Source organism: Rana temporaria, chromosome 1 (genome assembly GCF_905171775.1).
Source record: "Rana temporaria chromosome 1, aRanTem1.1, whole genome shotgun sequence".
NCBI classification, from domain to species: Eukaryota; Metazoa; Chordata; class Amphibia; order Anura; family Ranidae; genus Rana; species Rana temporaria.
Window position 1 is genome coordinate 614910130 of NC_053489.1, and position 16450 is coordinate 614926579.

A 16450-nucleotide genomic window follows, 5' to 3' on the forward strand; every position below is an offset into this window, starting at 1 on the left:
TCAGAAATAAGGAAAGAGGCCCCCGATTGTACCATGATTGTTTGAAAGACATCTGAAATTAAGGAATTTATGCTTTATTATAATTATAATTAGGTGATTATAAGTAGCTATTTTTTTTCTGTAGCCTTTCACGTAATGTTTTCTTACTGGGATAGGAGTTTCTACTTAATCATTTCCATGGATCTTCCCGAGACATAAACTGGTCACCGACTGTGAGAGGAAGTAAATTATGTTTTGGTAGCTTGGCATATTGGTAGTAATAAGCTATGTGGTTCAGAGGTGTGCCCTCTATTTTTTATGGCAAGGCATAAAAGTGAAGCAGTACAGCAAGTGCACGACAGCCTGTGAAATATGCCTTTGATTTCACCTGTGACTGGATTAACTGGCAGTAAAATGAAAGTGCTGCGTCTCGGACAACTTCCAGCCAAACAGAACGCTCTCTCTGTCCCTTCTTCACTGCGCAACAACCGAGAACTGGGAAAGGTCACCGTGCCGGACACAAATCCTTCCCAGCAAAGTGCAGCCGATCAGAATTCCACGATCACTTTTATTTTTCTAAAAAGAAAAACAAAGGAAAATCTGATTGGTCTAAACAAGCTTTTGTACAGCTTCTGTACGGCACTGATAAATCTCTAATTCTAATCTCTACTGTAGTTTTAGGGCTAGATTCACATAGCCTGCCCTAACTTTGCGGCGGCGTAGTGTATCGTGTTTACACTATGCCGCCGTAAGTTAGCGAGGCAAGTACATGATTCACAAAGTACTTGCCTGCTAAGTTACAGCGGCGTAGCGTAAATCGGGCGGGCGTAAGGGCGGCTAATTCAAATTCGGCTGAGGGGGCGTGTTTTATGTTAATGGGGCTTGACCTGACGTGATTGATGTATTTTACGAACGGCGCATGGGCCGTCCGCCTACATATCCCAGTGTGCATTGCGGCTAAGTACGCCGCACGGTCCTATTGATTTCGACGTGGACGTAAATGACGTAAAACCCTATTCACGGACGACTTGCGCAAACAAAGTAAAATTTTTAAATTTCGACGAGGGAACGGCGGCCATACTTAACATTACTATTCCAGCTATTTGATGGAATAACTTTAGGCCTGCTAATGCGTTACGTAAACGGCATATCTGTACTGCGTCGGCCGGGCGTACATTCGTGAATAGGCGTATCTAGTGATTTACATATTCTACGCCGACCGCAATGGAAGCGCCACCTAGAGGCCAGCCTAAATATTGCACCCTAAGATAGGATGGCGCAAGCCGTCGTATCTTAGATAGGTTTAAGTGTATCTCTGTTTGAGAATACACTTAAACTTAGGTTGGCGCAGATTCCGAGTTAGGTCAGCGTAACTCTTACTGAATCTAGCCCTTAGTCTCGGTTTGTGAAGCTGGCAGGGTGCACATTTTTAAAATAAGCCAGTCCAATTTATTTCCCATCTGTGCCAATCAATCCTGCTTTAGGCTCAGTTCACACTGTTGGGACTCGGGATCCAATTTTGTGAGACCCCAAGTCACGTGACTTGTGAAATCCTATTTTAGTTAATGAGAGCTGTCCTAATTAGCACCACTGAAATCGCTCTGACTTTAGAAAGGGTGCTTGTACTACTTCAAGGCGACTTCAATCTGTCTCGTGCCCATAGACTTTAATGGAAGTCGCCTCCAAATCAGATCCTCATCTTAATTGATGTGATTTGACATTACAGGAAGATTACACAGGCATTCCCTAAAGTTGCTTCAAGGTCATGCCAAAGTCACCTGGCAAAGTAGCACTGTAAGTCACGGCAGTGTGTACCAAGCCTTAAAGTAGACCTAAACTCCAAAAAAGTAAAGAGTTGTGTATTATAAAGAGCATCTAGAAATGGTAAAGATGAATTCCAGGCATGGACATTTTTACATAGTTGCATAGTTCCAGCTTGGACCAATATACAGTGAGGGGAAAAAGTATTTGATCCCCTATCAATCAGCAAGATTTCTGGCTCCCAAGTGTCTTCTATATACAGTGAGGAAAATAAGTATTTGAACACCCTGCTATTTTGCAAGTTCTCCCACTTGGAAATCATGGAGGGGTCTGAAATTGTCATCGTAGGTGCATGTCCACTGTGAGAGACATAATCAAAAAAAAAAAAATCAAAAAATCACAATTTATGATTTTTAAACTATTTATTTGTATGATACAGCTGCAAATAAGTATTTGAACACCTGTCTATCAGCTAGAATTCTGACCCTAAATTAGATGCACCTGTTTGAGGTCATTAGCTGCATAAAGACACCTGTCCACCCCATACAATCAGTAAGAATCCAACTACTAACATGGCCAAGACCAAAGAGCTGTCCAAAGACTCTAGAGACAAAATTGTACACCTCCACAAGGCTGGAAAGGGCTACGGGGAAATTGCCAAGCAGCTTGGTGAAAAAAGGTCCACTGTTGGAGCAATCATTAGAAAATGGAAGAAGCTAAACATGACTGTCAATCTCCCTCGGACTGGGGCTCCATGCAAAATCTCACCTCGTGGGGTCTCAATGATCCTAAGAAAGGTGAGAAATCAGCCCAGGACTACACGGGAGGAGCTGGTCAATGACCTGAAAAGAGCTGGGACCACCGTTTCCAAGGTTACTGTTGGTAATACACTAAGACGTCATGGTTTGAAATCATGCATGGCACGGAAGGTTCCCCTGCTTTAACCAGCACATGTCAAGGCCCGTCTTAAGTTTGCCAATGACCATTTGGATGATCCAGAGGAGTCATGGGAGAAAGTCATGTGGTCAGATGAGACCAAAATAGAACTTTTTGGTCATAATTCCACTAACCGTGTTTGGAGGAAGAAGAATGATGAGTACCATCCCAAGAACACCATCCCTACTGTGAAGCATGGGGGTGGTAGCATCATGCTTTGGGGGTGTTTTTCTGCACATGGGACAGGGCGACTGCACTGTATTAAGGAGAGGATGACCGGGGCCATGTATTGCGAGATTTTGGGCAACAACCTCCTTCCCTCAGTTAGAGCTTTGAAGATGCGTCGAGGCTGGGTCTTCCAACATGACAATGACCCGAAGCACACAGCCAGGATAACCAAGGAGTGGCTCTGTAAGAAGCATATCAAGGTTCTGGCATGGCCTAGCCAGTCTCCAGACCTAAACCCAATAGAGAATCTTTGGAGGGAGCTCAAACTCCGTGTTTCTCAGCGACAGCCCAGAAACCTGACTGATCTAGAGAAGATCTGTGTGGAGGAGTGGGCCAAAATCCCTCCTCCAGTGTGTGCAAACCTGGTGAAAAACTACAAGAAACGTTTGACCTCTGTAATTGCAAACAAAGGCTACTGTACCAAATATTAACATTGATTTTCTCAGGTGTTCAAATACTTATTTGCAGCTGTATCATACAAATAAATAGTTAAAAAATCATACATTGTGATTTCTGAATTATTTTTTTTGATTATGTCTCTCACAGTGGACATGCACCTACGATAACAATTTCAGACCCCTCCATGATTTCCAAGTGGGAGAACTTGCAAAATAGCAGGGTGTTCAAATACTTATTTTCCTCACTGTATATATGTAGCAAACCCCCAAAGGAGCTGCTTTTGTTTGTTCAGTCCGTTACTCTGCCTTTCAACCCCAAGAACTGTCCCAGCCCCTCTGGCACACCTAGCAATTTTATTAATGGAATAACTTCACAGGAATACACAACACAGTTCTGTTTGTAGTTTACTTAAAGAAAAGCAAAGTTCAGGTTAACATTTGTCAGCCAACACCTGTATAAGTACCCAGGACTTGGCTGAAACCGTTTAAAGAAACAATCAGGAACACTATGCAACCAATTAAAGCAATAAGTAACAATGGGCCAGATTCACAGTGGAGATACGACGGCGTATCTGCTGATACGCCGTCGTATCTCTGTTTCTATCTATGCGACTGATTCATAGAATCGGTTACGCATAGATAGCCAGAAGATCCGACAGGTGTAATTGTTTTACACTGTCGGATCTTAGGATGCAATACCGCGGCCGCCGCTGGGGGGAGTTCGCGTCGTAAACCAGTGTCGGGTATGCAAATTAGGAGTTACGGCGATTCACGCCGGATTTTCGCGTTCGCTACGTCGCCGCTAGTCTAGTTTCCCGTCGCAAAGTTAGTCGTCGTTTTAGCTGCCCTAACTTTAGTCAGCAAGTGTATTGCCGTCGTTCCCGCGTCGAAATTTAAAATCAACGTCGTTTGTGTAAGCCGTCCGGGAAATACGGAATTACGATACGCGCGTCGCTGTTCGAAAATATGACGTCACGGCGCGCAATGCACAATGGGAGTTCGGAAACGGAGCATGCGCGGTAGGTCCGGCACGGGAGCGCGCCTAATTTAAATGGCACACGCCCATTTAAATTGGCCCGCCTTGCGCTGGAGGCCGCCGGCGTAGGTTTTTCATCGCAAGTGCTTGGTGAATCAGGCACTTGCGATGAAAAATTGCGGCGGTGTAACGTATCTACGATACGTTATGCCGCCGCTCTCCTATGTGAATCTGGCTCAATATGTACAGATTAAACAGACTCCCCAACAACTTGTGGTGTGTGTGGGATGCTGTGGCTAAAGGGGAACCCCAGGCCGGCCTACGATACCCCTAGTACACACCCAGTGAAATAACCTCAATACCCATGGTGTGTCCCCTTTAAGAGCAACCGCGGCAATGTCCTGGAAGCAAAGCTTTGCGTTTTATTATCTTCACTGGCAATTTAGGAGCTTTGTGGACAATATTTGGATGTGGTATTCTATGAAAAGCAATAAAGGTTCCTGGGCAAAGGCCCCTCACCAAATCCTGTACACAGTCAGCGGTCCTTCCCTGAGCGATCGATCAATCTTGGATGCAGGTGTGTCGTAGTGGCATTCAGTCCTTGAGCTGTTGCTGGGTGTCCTTCTTTAGCATGGACAGTCTGTTCCTCTGGGCTGGAGCTGCATGGACAGTCTGTTCCTCTGGGCTGGAGCTGCATGGACAGTCTGTTCCTCTGGGCTGGAGCTGCATGGACAGTCTGTTCCTCTGGGCTGGAGCTGCATGAACAATCTGTTCCTCTGGGCTGGAGCTGCATGGACAGTCTGTTCCTCTGGGCTGGAGCTGCATGAACAATCTGTTCCTCTGGGCTGGAGTTGCAGGCTGTGTGTCCCTTGGTAGGCAATTCCACACACGCAGGAGATGCTCTCCTGATGGGGTGCCGGCAAAAAGAGGCTCTGACCTAGTTCCTCTGGCTTTTTATCTCCTCTCCCACAGTCCATTGCTGCTGCCTGATGATTGGCTCAGGCTCTTCCAATAGGGAGTTTACAAACTTGCAGTTCTGAGTGTCTGTAGAGAGAGAGAGAGAGAGAGTGTGCATAGACGAGAGAGAGAGCATATACACGCATAGAGTGCAGGAGATGAGAGAGAGAGAGTGCATAGACGAGAGAGAGAGAGCATATACACGCATAGAGTGCAGGAGATGAGAGAGAGAGAGAGAGAGAGAGAGAGATTTTTTTTGTTGTATAATGTGAAAGATGATTTTACGCCACAAGAATCCTGATCTTTATTCTAAACAAAAAATCATGATTTTCATTTTGGCCAGAATCTTGCAGCTCTACCTCCTTCCTCTCCCCTGTAGTGTCAGTGTCATCTAGAGTGCGATTTAGTTTCATTACAAATCAAAATTTGAATGAAATTTCCGTGATTCGGAATCTAGCCAAATCTCTGAATCACAAGAGTTACAAATTTCAACTAATCCAAAATAAATTAGAATGAAAACAAAAATTCATGACATGATACGATATTTTGGACCTTTTTTTAAAGTTCGAAGCATCCAAAATAATGTAATGGCATAACAATTGATCCAAATCGATTCAGATACATTTGTTATTATTCTATTGAGCATAGCGTGAATATTCTAATCAGATTCTTAAGATTCTTTTTGTATTGTGGTTGAACTTGAGAGACCATTAGTTTTGTTTAATTTGTATGTCGGCGGCCCAACAATCTAAGTCAGTTGGGAATGGGGAAATGAATTCTACTTAACATAACGAATAAATACGTATTAATTCTGATTAATTTATTTAATTTGGATTAGAGCGGCACAGTACTCTTGGATAATTAGTTGATTCTTTTTGCATTAACATTTTTCATTATGGTAAATAACTATATAAGAAATGTAAACATGTTGCAATAAATACAGGAACGTTTAAAAGTGAAATAATAATGTGATTCCTACTTATTGTGTTTGGGTTGCATGAAGGTGGATCCATCAGAATCTCCAAATCATATCTCGCTATACCATCACATAACAACTGAATCCGAAATTAATTTAATTCCATTCCTTACTTTCGCATGCACACGACTCCAGTCGATATTGTCCAATCAGCACATTTCTCTTTGTGGGTTGGACTAGCAGGGATGACTCATGGTGCATACGTAATCTCCAGAAATAGCAAATTAACACGCTAAAACAAATCTAGCCAATCTTCCGAAGTAACAAAAGAATTTCCAAAAATACTAATAGATTCGGAACAACCAATATATACTATCCCAAAATAATGAAAACGTTCAGAAAACAAATCATTCTTACTTAATGATTATGACGAAACAAAATGATTTACATAAGGAATGAAACTGAATCAAAACCAATTTTCCCATCATGCACATCTCTAGTGTCATCTGGATCTCAAGTTGGCAGAAGCAGTCAGTAAGTGCAGAGCTAATGCTGGGCTTTCTTTTAGACAGAATAGCATGCATTAAAATATGGAATCGTCCTGATTTCAAATATGAGCGCTCAACATTGCATCAACCTTTGTTGGTAACCAACCAATCATCTAATCCAGAAGGGTAGACCAATGTACCTTTTGTAAGACTTTCAGATCTGTGCATTCTGATCTCTCCTGTTTTTTTAGCTCTGCTCACGATCTAGGATTTTTAGGACACAGCAGCCTGAAGAAAGATGGCCTAGAGGGTGTCCAAACTTTTTTCAAAGTGGGCCAGATTTGATGAAGTGAACATGCGTGAGGGCCGACCATTTTGCCTGACATTCTTTGAACCATTAAAATGTGTTCTAAGTGTGTTCGTCCGAGCACTAATACACTGCCCAACAAGAATTATCTTGCCTTTGTGGCTGTGTGTGAGTAAAGAAATTAGCTCAGGCGTGTTATTTGGATATAGTGGCCCGGATTCACGTAGAACCGCGTATCTTTGTGCGGGGGTAACGTATCCTATTTACGTTACGCCTCCGCAACTTTGACAGGCAAGTGCCGTATTCTCAAACCAAAGTTGCGGCGGCGCAGCGTAAATAGGCCGGCGTAAGCCCGCCTAATTCAAATGTGGTAGATGTGGGCGTGTGTTATGTACATTTTATGTGACCCCACGTAAATGACGCTTTTTACGAATGGCGCATGCGCCGTCCATGAAAGTATCCCAGTGCGGCATGCTCCAAATTAACCCGCAAGAAGCAATGCTTTCGACGCCGAACCCTATTCGCGAACGACTTACGCAAACGTCGGAAATTTTTCAAAATTTGACGCCGGAACGACGCCCATACTTAACATTGGTACGCCTCATGTACGCCTCTTATAGCAGGGGTAACTTTATGCCGGGAAAAGCCTAACATAAACGGCGTATCTGTACTGCGTCGGCCGGGCGTACGTTCGTGAATTTGCGTATCTAGCATATTTACATATTTCTAGGCGTAAATCAGCGTACACGCCCCTATCAGTCAGCGTAAATATGCAGTTAAGATCTGGCGGCGTAAGAGACTTACGCCGGTCGGATCGAATACAAATCTATGCGTAACTGATTCTAAAAATCAGGCGCATAGATATGACAGCTCAGACTCAGAGTTACGACAGCGTATCTGGAGATACGCCGGCGTAACTCGTACGAGAATCCGGGCCATTGTATTTATTGGTGTATAACGCGCACCTTTCAATTTTAAGAGGGAATTTTCAGGAAAAAAACAAAAATGTTGAATAAAGAACTTTGAAGCAAAATAAGGGTCAGTGCCCTCACAAGTGCCATTAATGCAGCAACCACATTTCCATCAGTGCAGCATCCCCATTGCCAGGAATCCAGCACCCCCATTGCCAGGAATGCAGCACCCACCATGGCCAGGAGTTCAGCACCCACCATGGCCAGGAGTGCAGCACCCACCATGGCCAGGAGTGCAGCACCCACCATGGCCAGGAGTGCAGCACCCACCATGGCCAGGAGTGCAGCACCCACCATGGCCAGGAGTGCAGCACCCACCATGGCCAGGAGTGCAGCACCCACCATTGCCAACAGTGCAGCCTGATTGATGCCCATCTATCTGCCGCCTTGGAGGGGACAGGGAGGGGCGGGATGAGCACCAAAAGATAAAACAATGCAAGAGAAACTCCTATTTTCTTTGTGGCCTCTGTAATTGAAAGTCCCGCCTCCTTTAATGGACAGAACAGTCGTCCAATGGCAGCGCTGGAGACAGGACTTCCTATTACAGAGGCTGCTGTGTAAACAGGAAATACTCCTTTGTGTGTACGGCACTTGTACTCGTCCCGCCTCCTCCCTGTCCCCTCCAAGGCAGCCAGCATGTATATCCTTTGTGGCCCCGGCGCTGGGAGATCGTTGGGGGCCACAAAAGATGTACATGTCCAGTTCAAAACCGTTCAAAACCCAAACACAGGCCACCATTGGCCTGCGGGCCGGACTTTGGACATGTCTGGCCTAGAGTTTTCAGCCTTCTGGTTGCAGGTTGCAAATATCATATTGTTTTTCATATTTAGCCAATTAGAAATAAAATCCATGCATTTTGTTAGTCTTTAATCAAACAAACAAACCTACAATAATATAAGTTTACACTGAACCTGACCAAGCCTAAAATGGTGTAATACCTCGATCCCCAACCTGCAGCCCAAGGACCACACGTGTTTTTTTGGTGTTTGTACTAAAGATCTTGGGCCCCATTAATTTGTAGTAGAAACATTGATTTGTAAAGGATCTCTAGCAGTCTCATGTAACATGTCCATAGTCTCTAACTGTTCCTACAGCATGATTCCAATCTGCAACCACTCCTGTAGTACAGTCTCCTCTAGTAAATGTTACGTCTAGGACAGTCTTCTGTAGCATTAAATATAATGTATATTATATGTGGCCCCTTTGGTTACATGAGGGGTTGTGTTGAAGACTCCTATATTAAGAAACATTTTGCTTTCAATCATATTTAAATGGATGCTAGATTTGAGCTGTACACAGGGCCACAAGATATCTTCCAGTCAAGATTAATCCCTTCCTCCAGTTGGCCCTAGCCTGTGCCATTCAAATACAAGTGGGCCATATTGGCTTAGGCATTCGACCATGACAGGGCCTAATTTGACTTGGAGGAAGTTGAGGACATGTGTATAGCCTAGGCAAAGGAGCCAAAAGGGCTCCAAAGGGGCACAGGAATACATATGAATACTATCACATGCACTTGCTGGCCTAGACGGTGCTGACTCCTCAATACTGTCACTCCTAGGCCAGGTTGGGTTCCATTTGATCAGGGAAGGCAGTGAGATTTCACACTATATGACCACTAGAAGGAGCATATGGAAATCTTTGCATGATATTCAACAATCCCAGTATGGAGCTAGAAGCACAGATATTTTATACCACAAAAAATTACTTTGGGCAAAATTCACACTAATAACCTGTGTAATTGGTGGAAAATAAACATTAGTTTTCTGTTAAATAGGCACCATCTAGGCAGCAGTGTAAAGTTCAGTACAGTCTCTGTGGCTAGAGGTTTATCTCTGTTATGTCTGCTGACAGGTTGAAGACCATTCGCCAACCAGCAGCTTAACTGTTATGTGTTCGTGTGGAATATCTTATCTCTTGCACAATGAGGTTTCCTGTGCACGAGGAGTATTGACCGCAGTGTTGTTTAATTGCTTTCTGGCCGACATTCGTTCTTAGCTAAGCTTTAGGTTAGGGCAGTGAAAACGTAATACATACACCCCTAGCCAGAAGCATGCACTCTCAGACTTGTTGGTTGTGATGGGTGATAGAATACTGAGTTGCTGAAGCAGGAAATTGATTAAAGATAACTGTTAAAGTTAAAAATTTGGTGGAAAACCTTAATTACCAGCTGGTTGCCTCTGTTTTGTGGGCATTTTTTTTTTATGGTTCAGACCAGTCTAGCTATGACATGGTAAATGAAATAAGGCTGTATACGGGTCCTGACATTATTTTTGGTTATGTGTTATTTTTTTCCCAGGGTCACCTCCCAGCACAGATTCTGGGCAGCCAGTGAGATGGACGAGGAAACAGAAAATAAAGAGTTGGAAGCCATGCTGAAAACCAGATACATTTCATTCCCTGGAAAGTTTGAACCCGTGAAACACAAGTGTCGAGTGCCATTACCTAATGGGTCACTGTGTGAGAGGCAAGACAGAATTAAGGTGGGTTTATGTTGCAAACGAGTATTGTTTTTCTTGGGTGGCTCCACTAGCCGTGCCTTATTAATGGATTAATAAGGACCTCAGGGTCTTCATTATATGACCCAAACAGAGGTCCTACCATACTACTGTACCTTCTAATACACATCATGTACACAATTCAGAATCTTCTCTCAACATTAACTTTTTTTTAATAATTATGCTGCTAGCATTGGTAAACATTCACTTGTTTTAACCACTTCAGCTCCGGAAGATTTTACCCCCTTCCTGATCAGGACATTTTTTGCCATACGGCACTGCGCTACTTTAACTTGTAATCGTGCGATCATGCAACACTGTACACAAACTAAATTTATATAATTTTTCACACAAATAGAGCTTTATTTTTGTGGTATTTGATCACCACTGTTTTTTTTAATTTGTTTTATTTTGCAATATGAAAAAATAAAATAGAATTTCTTCGTAACTTTTGGCCACAATGTTTTCTGCTACATGTCTGCTAAAAAAAAATCAATAAGTGTAAAGTTATTGGTTTGTGTGTAAGTTATAACATCTACAAACTATGGTATATGTATATATTGTGATTTTTTTTTTTTTTTATTATTTTTTTTAAATACTACTAATGGCGATGATCAGCGACTTATAATAGGAATGTGTGCAGCAGAAAATCTGACATTATTGTGGGAGACAACAATAGCGCTCTCACTCCTTACTCTAGTCCGGCCATCCAAGCGGGACAATATATCTTATACTAAGTCCGGCCAACCTAGCGAGACAATATATTTTATCTTTATTCCGGCAAATCCTAGCGGGAAAAAATCTCTAATCCACACAACCCTTACACTAACTGACACTGGGGAGGAACTGACTAAGTGCCAGTGACATCACAGTGACACTAATACAGCACAAGCCAATCAGCCAATACTTGGCTGATTGGCTTGTGCTGTAGTGAAAAACAGCACCGCTGGGGTAGCGACTCGTGCGTGCCCCATACCCAGAAATGCAAATCATGTATGTTTACGTGAACGTGCGCAGCTGAGTCACATTGTAGCCGTAAAGCTACAGGAGTCAGCAAGTGGTTAAACATTTTTTTTTTTTCTTTAATTTCTTCAACTAAGCTTTGTTCAGCTAAGCACACCCGCCTACCACGCAGTGAGCTGCTGTGCAAACATGCTGCATTTTTACCCACCTCACATCACACCAGTGTTGTGGTGATCTGTGTTTGTCCAATGCGGGGGAAAAAGTCACAGCAAATAGTGTGATCGAGCCCTTAGACTGATTACAGTAGAGCGATGTTTTCCTCAGAATACAGCCTCTACTAGTGCGAGTAATGCCGCGTACAGACGGTCGTTTTTTGTGATGAAAAAAAAACGACGTTTTAAATCATGAAATAAAACGACGTTTTTGAAACATCATTTTCAAAGACGAAGTTGCCTACACACCATCGTTTTTTCACAATGCTCTAGCAAAGCGAGGTTACGTTTCACCACTTTTTTCCATTGAAGCTTGCTTCATAACTAGCTTCTGGGCATGCGCGGGTGTAAAAACGTCGTTTTAAACGTCGTTTTTTGCTACGCACGGTCAATTTCTGTGAAGTAAAAAAACGACGTTTTGAAAAACGACACATAAAATTGAAGCATGCTTCAATTTTTTTTTGGTCGTTTTTCAGAAGACATAAAACAACGTTTTCTCCCACACACGGTCAATTAAATTGACGTTTTTAAAAACGTCGTTTTTTTACATCGCATAAAACGACCGTCTGTACGCGGCATTAGATAATATGTAATTTTTTTTTTTTCAATGAGCAGGACTTTTTCCTGTGGGGCCACATATATGCAAATCTGTTTTTGTGCTGGGAGTGTACCAGCCCTTCTCACTGAGAGCCTTGGGTCCCGTATTAACAATTGGGAACCGTAACTTCCAGTTCCGGGTCACGGGATCACTGTGATAGCCTCTGATTGGCTACTGTGCAGCCCACCCTGTGTGTTCTTTCTCTCTTAATAAAGCAGAGAGAAAGAAATAAACAAACAACAAAAAAATTGTAATAATAGAGAAACAAATTGCTGGTTCAATGTTTGATCTAGGTCAGTGCTAGGGTTAGTGTTTGGGTCAAGGTCAATATATTTCGGGCAGGATTTATTTTTCTTTTAAAAATCATTTGTTAAACTAATATCGGCGTTGTATCTCCAAGGCCGGCCGGTCGTATCTTTGCGACTGATTCAGAGAATATCCCTAAGATCCGACAGGTGTGACTGTGTTACACCGTTGGATCTTAGGCTGCAATTCCAGGCCGGCCGCTAGGTGGCACTTCCATATCTTTTCCGCGTTGAATATGCAAATGAGGAGTTACGCCTTTTTTTTTACGTCGTTTGCGTTCTGCTTTTTCCGGCGTAAAGTTACCCCTGCTATATGAGGGGTAAGTGCGGCGTATCCTATGTTAAGTGTGGCCGTCGTTCCCGCACCGAGTTTTGAAATTTTTACGTTGTTTGCGTAAGTCGTTCGCGAATACGGCCGGACATAATTTACATTAACGTCGAAACCAATGACGTCCTTGCGATGCATACTGGGAAATTTTGCGGACTGCGCATGCGCAGTTCGTTCGGTGCGGGGACTCGCCTGATTTAAATATTACACGCCCCCTACCCGCCGAATTTGAATTTGGCCAGGGGATTTCAGTGTGTTTCAAATAAAAATAAAGAAAAATGTGCACTATTGTTTCTGGTCAGCTATCATACAAATATGTGGTATCACTGCAATTGTCGGGAGCAGGATAATTTTATTTTGGGTTGTTCTTTGGTGGTAGATTATGGTAGTAGCAAGAAATATACAGCTAAGTTTAAAAAAAATTAAAACATTTTTTTCTCTATTTTGGGCTAGTTTTTCTTTGATAATGAAAAAAAATCAGGAGCTATCCATTACCATTTACTACCAAATGAAAGCCCAATTTGTCATGAAACACAAAGATAAGTAGTTGTGGTGATATACACGGTTTTACTAACAAATGTCAAATTTGCAAAATTTAGTTCAGGTATTTTTTTTTATCATTAGGCACAAAGGGGTTGAAGTGTATCTAAACTGAAGAACAAAAACCTTTCAGTTTACCAGTCCTTATACAGTATGTGATGTTTTTTTCAGATGTTTTTTCATTTTTTTTTTATTTAATTTGGTGATCCAGTGGCACACTTTCTGTCCGAGAGGGATGCGACTCACCATACTGTGTCTATATAGGAGCAGCATTTTTATTCTGGGATGGAACTTTAGAACAAGAGGAGTCCCACCGCCAGAAGATAAGAGCATAGCTGGGAGGATTCCTCCATCAAACTCGCTTTTTCGATCAGCCCGCTCACTGGCCATCTATGGCCAGCCTTGGGGACACCTTTTTGAGAAATGTCCCTTCCATAGTGTCTGGTTCTGTGATTACCCACCCTGTAGTCTATAAGGGATTTCCTACACATCTTGTGACTTTATCGAAAACATGACATTTTAAATTGAAGGTGAGCTTCCCTCAGGAACTGGAACACAACGATCTTCTTACCAAAGACTATGAGAGATTTAAAAACAGTGTTGTGGTTTAATATTTCAGGATCTAGACAGCCCTGAAATATTAGTTCTGGGTGGACTAATTGTTCAGTGCATACATTGAAAAACTCACAAATAAGCTCTATTAGCAAATCTAGTGACATTACCTTGGAAAAGTTGTTCCAGCTAAACATACTACCTAGTTATGGGATGATGCACGTCTGTAACTTCTGCTTTCAATCTGGAAAGTTGTAGAGACAATAGATTTTGCTTATCAGTTTAGAAATTGGATGTCAATTTATAGCATTGATTTAGTTTTCCTGTATTTATTTTTATTTCGTTTTTTTTTCCTTCAAGTGTCCTTTCCATGGTAAGATAATTCCACGAGATGAAATTGGAGTGCCAATCAATCCTGAGGATCGTGAGCGAGAAGTCAAGGAAAAATTTGAGCAGCAAGCCAAGGAACAAGGTATTGGTTTATACATGATCATTTCTTGATGCATGAATCTTAAAGTCCAGTTCAAGTCACAGAAATAGATGATATGCAGTCAGATAGACATTGCACTGACCATCGGCAATTCCTGTTACAGAATTTGTGTATGATGTCTTAAATTTGACTGCTCAGTCCACGGGGGTTCACCCTATAAAATAAATTTTTTTTTTTTTTTCTTCTAGCCTAAAATTCAGCATTGTAGCGCGAGCTACAGTATGCCGGTCTTAATTTTTTTATCGCCGTACTCACAGTGTAATCGTACATAGTAGATTCCGACTGCCCACGGGGAATGGGCGTTCCAATCCAGACGGAAGGTGATTGACGGCCGGCTCCGGCGCGTCACGCTTCTCCGGAAATAGCCGAAATAGGCTTGGCTCTTCACGGCGCCTGCGCATAGTCTGTGCGCAGGCGCCGTGAAGAGCCGAGACCTACTCCGGCTGTCTTCGGGGAGCGTGACATGCCAGAGCCGGCCGTCAATCACCCTCCCTCTTGAAAGGAACGCCCATTCCCCGCGGGCAGTCAGAATCTACTATGTACGATTACACTGTGAGTACGGCGATAAAAAAATGAAGACCGGCATACTGTAGCTCGCGCTACAATGCCGAATTGTATGCTAAAATGTTGTTCTGCAGGGTGAACCACCGCTTTAAGCCAGTCATAGATGGTTTTGCATCTCGGCTGGTTCAGCAGGGACTGGCTAAGATTCAAACCATCTATGGGGCTGGCTGATTGTACCCAAGTCAATCCATCAATCGACTTGGGTACAACCAGCATTTGGATTTCTCTTTCGTTCATAGACGGACACAGCCTTCATTGACCTTAGGGTTATGCTTCTTCCTACCAGGAGATTTAGGCAGAATTCTACAGCACTTAAGGTGTTAAAACCTTTCCTTAATGCCGCTCCTCCCAGGGAGCGTGGCTCCCCCAGGCATAACCCACACCCTGCTCTAGCAGCCTCAGTTTGTTTTCTGCCTAACGACAGGAGAGTCAGGCTCTCTCTGGAGTCCTGGACTCTTGCGATTTTTCTCGCTTTTTATTATCTTGTTCCTGCATTTTTGAATCCTGCGATTCTTCTATCAACAGCCGACTGGGTGACAGGCTGGGTCCTCGACCCTTGTAGTCCCCCCATGTTCGGCCTTCGAGCGTGTGCCGGCCCTCAGCTCAGCTTTGGGACGTCCACGACAGGCCCCGTTGCTCCAGGGGCGGCCGGGGAACTTCGGTTCTAGGGCACACATATGACCGGTCTTTTATGGCCTTGTCACAGTGTGTCTGGCCGACAGCCATGCCGTTCACGGACGTTGGTTCTGTCTGGGATACCTCCAGCCGGGTAGTCGCAGGACATGTAAGTAGTGGCCCCTTACTCAGGTAAGTGGTCTGGCTGGAATGTTTCCCTTGGGAGTTCGACTGAGGGTTTTTTCCCTGCTTTCCTCTCTTCCTTATTCCTCTCCCTCCTTCCCTTTTTGGGTGACGGCTGTGAGGGTTTTTTTTTTTCTGGGGCTCATGTCACTGGGCCGGGTGTAGCAGGGGCTGTGTGTGTGTCACTGCAGGGGGCTGTGGTGTTCACTTCTGGGCCTTTGCAGTGTGCTGTGAGGTGTTTCTGTTGACAGTTGCTGAAAAAAAAAAAAAGTCACTGTCTTTTTAAATCTGCGTCATTGGCGGCCATTTTGCCAGAGCCTAGCCTTATATAGCCCGGTGGCCATTTTCTTGTAGTCCTATGCTGTTTTTTCAGCATTCGGCGACCATCTTCATATTTTTGTCTGCCTCGTGTGGCGGCTGTTGGCGCTGCAATCACCTCCGATGTGTCTCAGAAAGCAGACACAGCGCTGCACGGCTCTCAGCACACCCTGTCCTTCTCGGACCACGCTGCAACGGGTGGAGGGGTGAGTACCAGAGGCCCCCATGTTCTCCTTTAGCTGCAGGGAGGTGACCAGTGAAGATTTTTTTGTCCTGCCTTGCAGGGGGGGTGTCTCAGCGCTGGCACTGTGGAACCTGAGCCAGGTCTCCCTCTCCACTAGGCCTGAGTTAACCCTTAGCGTCCCTT

At 43.7% G+C, this 16450-nt stretch overlaps 1 protein-coding gene across 1 annotated transcript in view; it reads left to right on the top strand.

The window, feature by feature from the left end:
* UVSSA (UV stimulated scaffold protein A) overlaps positions 1–16450 on the top strand; it is a 133507-nt gene that overhangs the window by 87183 nt on the left and 29874 nt on the right. Inside the window, 2 exon segments of the mRNA XM_040335263.1 lie at positions 10217–10400; positions 14274–14385. Coding sequence (XP_040191197.1) covers positions 10217–10400; positions 14274–14385 — 296 coding nt within the window.